The sequence below is a fragment of the Medicago truncatula genome, chromosome 4 (genome assembly GCF_003473485.1).
Source record: "Medicago truncatula cultivar Jemalong A17 chromosome 4, MtrunA17r5.0-ANR, whole genome shotgun sequence".
NCBI classification, from domain to species: Eukaryota; Viridiplantae; Streptophyta; class Magnoliopsida; order Fabales; family Fabaceae; genus Medicago; species Medicago truncatula.
This window is the reverse complement of record NC_053045.1, coordinates 487,464-494,022: the sequence shown is the minus strand read 5'-3', so window position 1 is coordinate 494,022 and position 6,559 is coordinate 487,464. Positions and strand designations below refer to the sequence as shown.

General features: G+C 36.3%; 1 protein-coding gene across 2 annotated transcripts; it reads left to right on the top strand.

The window, feature by feature from the left end:
* Positions 1 to 623: 623 nt before the first annotated feature.
* Positions 624 to 4,965, top strand: LOC11433920 (protein SDA1 homolog). Of its 2 annotated transcripts, XM_003604102.4 has the most exons (11): positions 625 to 1,175; positions 1,257 to 1,424; positions 2,889 to 3,013; positions 3,102 to 3,225; positions 3,308 to 3,361; positions 3,500 to 3,595; positions 3,689 to 3,748; positions 3,899 to 3,973; positions 4,082 to 4,135; positions 4,411 to 4,512; positions 4,629 to 4,965. In XM_003604102.4, exons 1-11 carry the CDS (start codon positions 744 to 746, stop codon positions 4,800 to 4,802), a joined length of 1,464 nt encoding a protein of 487 aa, XP_003604150.2. In that variant the 5' UTR covers positions 625 to 743; the 3' UTR covers positions 4,803 to 4,965. The 2 variants fall into 2 exon arrangements, with proteins under 2 accessions (XP_039689950.1, XP_003604150.2); XM_039834016.1 differs by lacking the exon at positions 4,411 to 4,512 and having other exon boundaries at positions 624 to 1,175.
* The last annotated feature ends 1,594 nt before the right edge of the window (positions 4,966 to 6,559 follow it).

Sequence of the window (6,559 nt, the reverse complement as noted above, 5' to 3'; positions counted from 1 at the left end):
TGCCACATCAACTCGCCACGTCAGCAATTATGCACAGTCACATAAGTCAGGGGCTAAAATCAAAGAATCTTATTTTTCAGGGTTGGAATCTAAACTTTTTTTTTACAGGGGGGTAAACCGGAACTCGCCTAAATTACAGGGGGGTAAATACCTATTAACCTTACAAATATTCACTATCTTAATTCCCGTTATTTTAAAAAGGCATTATAATTAGGGACGGAGATACTACTATTTATGTTTTAAAAATAACGTCAGCAATGCTCTAATTATAAATACCAAGACTTTACCAAAACCTGAAAGGCGTAAGCAATTTTTTGTCATCACAGTCACAGTCGGTCAATTTGTGACCACAGTCGGTCAATTTGTAACATCCGAAATTTTCCTCCGTATAAAATATGTGTCATTTTGTAAAGTTAGAGTGTGTTTGGATGGAGAATGTTTTGATGGAATGTAATGTTTTGAGGAATTCAACCACTTTGAAGTGAATTCAAACAATACCTCAAGACTTTTTTTAAATTGCAAATAATCTTAATTGAATACGACAAAACTTTTTCATAATTAAAAAATCTTTTAAAATTCCTAAGAATCATAATCCAATACATCGCTAAGATGATTCAGTTTGGTTTTATTAAAAAAAACCTAAACATGCCAATGTTATATAAATAGTATTGCCATTTGAATTTGAATGATACATACACTGATCTAGGGTTTTGGAGTTGAGCTTCATTCAAACTGATCATATCATGTCAAACAACAGCCGCGAAGCACCAGAGCTGACGGCAGCTTCTGGAGATGGTGGTGGTCTGTCGGAGAAGCTTCTAAACCTTAGAAGACTCCAATCGAAAATGGAGCGGAGCCCGTATGACTACATGTCGGAGCTTTTTGATATTCAGTCTGAGTTCAATTCTTCCCTCCAACTCTTTTATCAACATGCTGCCATCAAAATCCTTCCCATCGATCGTGACCTAGTAAACGTCGCGTCAGATCCAATCTCCCTAGCTGAAAACCTAGCAGAGACTGCATCGTTCCTCGGACGAGTTGCCATTTACTACCCTGAACGTTTTGCCCTCAATGATTTCCCTTCAAGACTCTTCCATTTACTCTGTAACTCCTGTCGCCAGATTCCTTCCAATCCCCGCTTCAAACTCGCACATGCTCTCACTCTAGTCTTTAGGGTTTTGCTCCGTCTCTCAGCTTTTTTGTTGCTTTTTTAGTCCAAATTATATACATACATACTGACTATGTAAATTGTGCAGAGTGTCTGTATTGATCAATCGCTGTCGTTGTTCATGGAATTACAAACTTTAGGCGATGAAAAGCTTACAAAATTGGCATCAAATCACATTTTTCAGAGCATATGGGATATACGTCCTAATCAACATAGGACCCGAAAACTTCAGACTCTCATGTTTAACATGCTACTGGTTTGTGAATTCCTACTTTGTTTTCCTCAACTCATGGACTAATTTTACACGTCTTTACACATTTAGGCTCTGTTTGCCAAAGAATAGCTGATAAACTAGTCTATAGAGGCGAGCTTACATCGAATAGCTTATATGTTAGATAAGCTAGTTGATTGAATTTGAAGTGTTTTTGTAAATTTAGTGGTTGAACTTGCTTATAAATATGAAATAAAAAAGATATGTTGAATTAATATTTCATTTTTTTCAATTAAGATGACTAGGGTATAATCGAGAGAAAAAATGATAAGCTATAAGCTAATTGGATTAGCTTATCAAGTTCAGCTATAAAGCTAGTAAAAATAAGCTATAGGCTTGTGAAAAAAAAAATGTTCCCATATGATAGGTTTTTTCTGATAGGCGCTGCCGTTGCGGGTTGAGCATCTTCAAACCTTAGCCCATCTATACTATAGTAAGAGGCCTTTTCTTGCTCATTAGTGCAGCACCCATTCGCTTTGTGTGTGGGAAAGCTATGAAGTACGGTTCATGAGACCGTGGCAGAGTGGAGTAGCCGCGACACAAAGTTCCTTACCTTAGCTGGATCTCGCTGGGGCCACCTAAGCGGTAAATAGGTGACGAATGTGTGACAGTTGGAGTTGTTGTTCATGCAACTGTCCCCAATGAAAGAATAAGTGATCTGTTCCCCTGAGGATCATGGCCTTACCACTCGGTCCCTGATGGCCTGCGGGGGATTCGGTATAGCAGCTTACGTTTTTTGCGCTGCGCGTTCCTGCTGGACTGGACACGTGTTAGCTGTAGGAAGGATGCTTCTGAAAGTGACTTCGGTTCACAAATTCAGGCTCAACTCCTTGCTTTAAGTTAGCAGACCTACACTACAGCTCGGGCTAGGGCTCTACGCTCTTTCACATAAACACTCTTGGGTGGGCTGGGCCATTCCATCAAATCTTTGAGAAGGGGCTCAATCTCGTATTTTATGGTCGGTGTGGCGATAGGCTTCACTTCTACGACTGCCTACCCAGCCGTTGCAAAGACTGAGCGAGAACGATAAGGGGTGCACAAAGAAAACCAGCGCTTCTTTTAATATCCCAACCATAAAGAAAGTAGGGGGCTTCAAAGCTTGACTAATAAGCGAGAAAGTTTACTTTGAGACAGTTGGTCCCTCTCCAAGAGGATACTTGAACTTCCAAGCCTAGTGCGCTTTACCAAGGCTTTATCTGATTGGGGCTGCCGTTGCGAGTCAAGCATCTTCAAACCTTAGCCTATCTATACTATAGTGAGAAGCCTTTTTTTGTCCAATGAGCTTTTAAGCTATAAACTCAAAATTTGGCATTTCCAAACAGAGCCTTAAGGACCGAAACAATGGTTTTTTTTTATTTTTTATTATAAGTTGATCCAAACACACATGTTCTTCCTTACATGGTTGGATTTCTTCTAACTGGTTAATTCAATTCATGTGTTTTTGAATAGGAAGCGAAAGATGCAGTTGCCATGAGAGTGCTTGTGATTCTGTGGAAGCTTTACAAGAGGGAAGTGTGGTTTGATGAAAAAACAGCAAATGCAATTTGCACCGCCTCTTTCCATGAAACATTGGGGTATAATTTCTTTCATTTGTTTCTTTTGCTGGATAAATGTTTTAAAGTCTTGCCCTAAATATTATGATTATGTATTTGTATCTCTAAGGATCATGACAGTGGCATTATCATCTCTGCTCAAGAATAAGGAGCCGATGATTGAGAATGACAAAGATCATTATGATTCAGACAGCGGTGTTGATTCACCACTAAACCATCTGACAGATAAACAGGTTTGTGATCGTTACCGTAGTTTCATTTTGGTTTTGGATTTTGGTTTTGGATCATCAACATTCAATCCCATATGGTCTGCAGAGTTTTGCAGAGAGGCTGTTCTCTCGTCTTCAGCACTTTAAAGAAGGATCTGAGGTGAATTATTACTCAATATCAAATAAGCATTTCTGTATAATGTTATAAAAGAAGACTTGCAATTCTTTTCATATCTGCTCATGGTTATTCAATATTACATATTTACTAGTTTATGCAATTACCATGTGTATATTTTAGGTTAAGATGATGATGTTGAAATTGATTGCTCGAGTAATTGGACTTCACCAGTTAACGCTGTTGGACTTTTACCCTTTTGTTCGGAAATATATCCAGGTATTTTAATTGATAAAATAGGTGAAATTCGGTATTCTGCATAATAACTTAAGTCTGACCATTTGTGATGTATGCATTATACTATGCTATCAGCCGCATCAACCAGACATTATAAATTTGCTTCCAGCAGTGGTTCAAGCTTGCCATGATAAGGTATAGTGTGTTTGTGGTTCATCTTCATTAAAGCCTGTTTTTATGATTCCTAGTTTTTTCCTTCAAATATTGATTTTTCAATAGATTTATAGAAGTCTGTTCTCTTTCCTTTTTGTATCCTAGCTCATTCAAGCTTTTATTTGGATGCAGGTTCCTTGTGATGTTGTCAAGCCCTTGCTCATACAAATAGTAAATCAGTTTGTAAATGACCGCTCACGTCCAGAGGTAAACAAAATTCTCCTGTCATATTAACATTCTATATTGCTATAATTTTTTTCCCATGATAGTAGCATTCAACTTTGATACGTTGATGAGTTTGGTTGATATTTTTAGGCCATCACTATTGGACTAAACGCTGTCCGGGAGATATGCATCCGCATGCCAATGGTAACTACTGCAATCTACTATTCATTTTGAAATATCTGCATTTAATGATTCATGTTTTGATAAAATATATCCGGGCATCAAACAACATTAAGTATCTGTGTTTATTTCCTACTAGTGGTTCTTAATTGGTAGGTAGGTTGGTCATCTTTATGTACCTTGTCCTTGTTTAGGTGGCTTCTGGTATGCCCCAATTTTGGAATGGGACTACTTCCCTTCCTCATTAACTCATATTCCCTTTCCTTGGAACTATTTGATTATTTGATTTTGGTATGTAGTTAATGAATGATGACTTGCTACAAGACCTTGACCTATACGAGAAATCACATGAGAAGGCAAATTCAGTAGCCGTTCGATCTCTGATTACCTTATTCCAAGAGGTGATTACCCTGGCACTTTGAGTCGGTGTGCGCGCACGCGTGTACTAAGCACAGTTGCAAACTCATGAGTCATACCCATTCTCCACAACATCTAATTATTGTTGTTCATTTTGCAGTTTTGTCCTTTTGACAGTAAGGCAAAGGCAACACCAAAGGCCTATGAAGGAGTCGATTTTGCAACTGATGTTCTTGGGGATGAGTTGTTAACCGACCATGACGAGGAAGATGATAATGACCAGGAAGATGATCAGATGACTATCGATGATGAAAGTTTGGGTACAGAAAGCTAAACAGAAGACTCAATAAAAAAGAGGAAGTTTAGTCATTTTAGTGGTAAACCTACGTACGGCTGATAATAAAGCACGTTTTTTTGCAATGGTTTTTTGTAATCTAACTCTGAAATGCTATGGAGTTTTACTCATATTCAAGATCTCTGCATTCTTTGGCATCTTATAGCTGTTTGATTCTTCAAATTGATTTTTAATTCCATAACAAACATGGAGATCTTCCAAAAAAGGTTAAGGTCCACGTTGATCCACTAATTGTAAAAGACTGTCATAACATTTTTTAATGTAAATATCATATCATACCATTTTGGTACTCGTCTTCCAGCTGATATTTTCACCACAAATGCTAACCTTGTCAGAAACTTTTCATCATACTAAGAACAAAAGCAAGAGATAAAAAACATATATAGTGAGGAATGAGGTTATCAAAAACTCTAATTTCATCTAAGAAATTCAATTATTTTTATCACCCTTCACTATATTGAAACAGTAGTATAGTATAGACATGAAGGAGTTACTATCATGCCAAGTAGGAACAACATATAAATTTAAGTTTTTTCAAAAAAATAAAGTATAAAAACACTTTGAAGTCATTCAACTTCTTATTTGTTTATTTATTTTGAAGGTGGAGGAACAATATGAAGAGATCACCTTCCGATGCAAAACTTCCTACGACGATTGATGATATTGACAGCTTTATAACCTAAAGTTCATCGCAGGTTTAGATTTCCCGCTTAATAACTCATGATTTCTCCCTTGATTAACCATTGTATGCTCTCATCATCAGAGTCGAGTCGTCAAACATCTAGCAACTGATCTTTTGGCCAATCAACTTGGCAGACTGCATCTGCATACATAGATTGTTCGTATACATATATAGAGAATACCAAATTCACCATTATGACTTTACGGAAACAAAGAATATTAATCCAAAAAATCAAATGGTAAGTAATAGAGTATGATCCATAAATTCAAAACAATTTTATCATTTTTCAACTATACCTACAAGTTACTTCATTTGAGATCGCTAATGGATGCAATGCAGCATAGCATATTTCATTACGAAGCCAATGGAAAAAAAATACTGTTTGGTTTCACTTCTGGAGTAGGTAAATTTGATTCTAGAAGTGCATAATTGAGTTTCTGACATGTTTAAATGTCCTCGAGTAGAATTAATTATACATCTAGCACCGATTCAAACTTGAAGCTAAAATTTAAAGCTTCCAACTCTACAACTGTTTTTTTTAGCATCAAAGTCACTATTCAACCAACTTTTAAATGATTTTACAAAATATATAATTAAATTGCATGTGTTTTTTGCGTGTGCGTCCAAATAATTTTTATTTAAAGTTACGACCAACCAAGTATTTCTCATTTTTACTAAAAAAAAAAAAACTTTCTTTTTGATATACGACCGATGTAAATACTTAGGTGGTCACAAAACCAACACATAATCCCTCCGTCTCGAAATAATAGTAATTTAAGATTTGTGCATAATTTTTAAGAAAATGATTAATTGTATTGATTTCAATGGTAAAAGTAATATTATTTACTAAAATATCCTTATTAATTGTAATTAGCGGAGTAGTTAAGTTGAATAAAATTCAACAAATAAGGGTATAATAATGGAACAAAGCCTACTAAAGCTAATTTGGTTCAAAGACGGGTGCTTGACTTAGAAGCTTCTTTGTGTGTTTCAGATTGTGGCATGAGTGAAACATGTTGGAACAAAATGTGTTTCACAATGAACCTTATTAAGT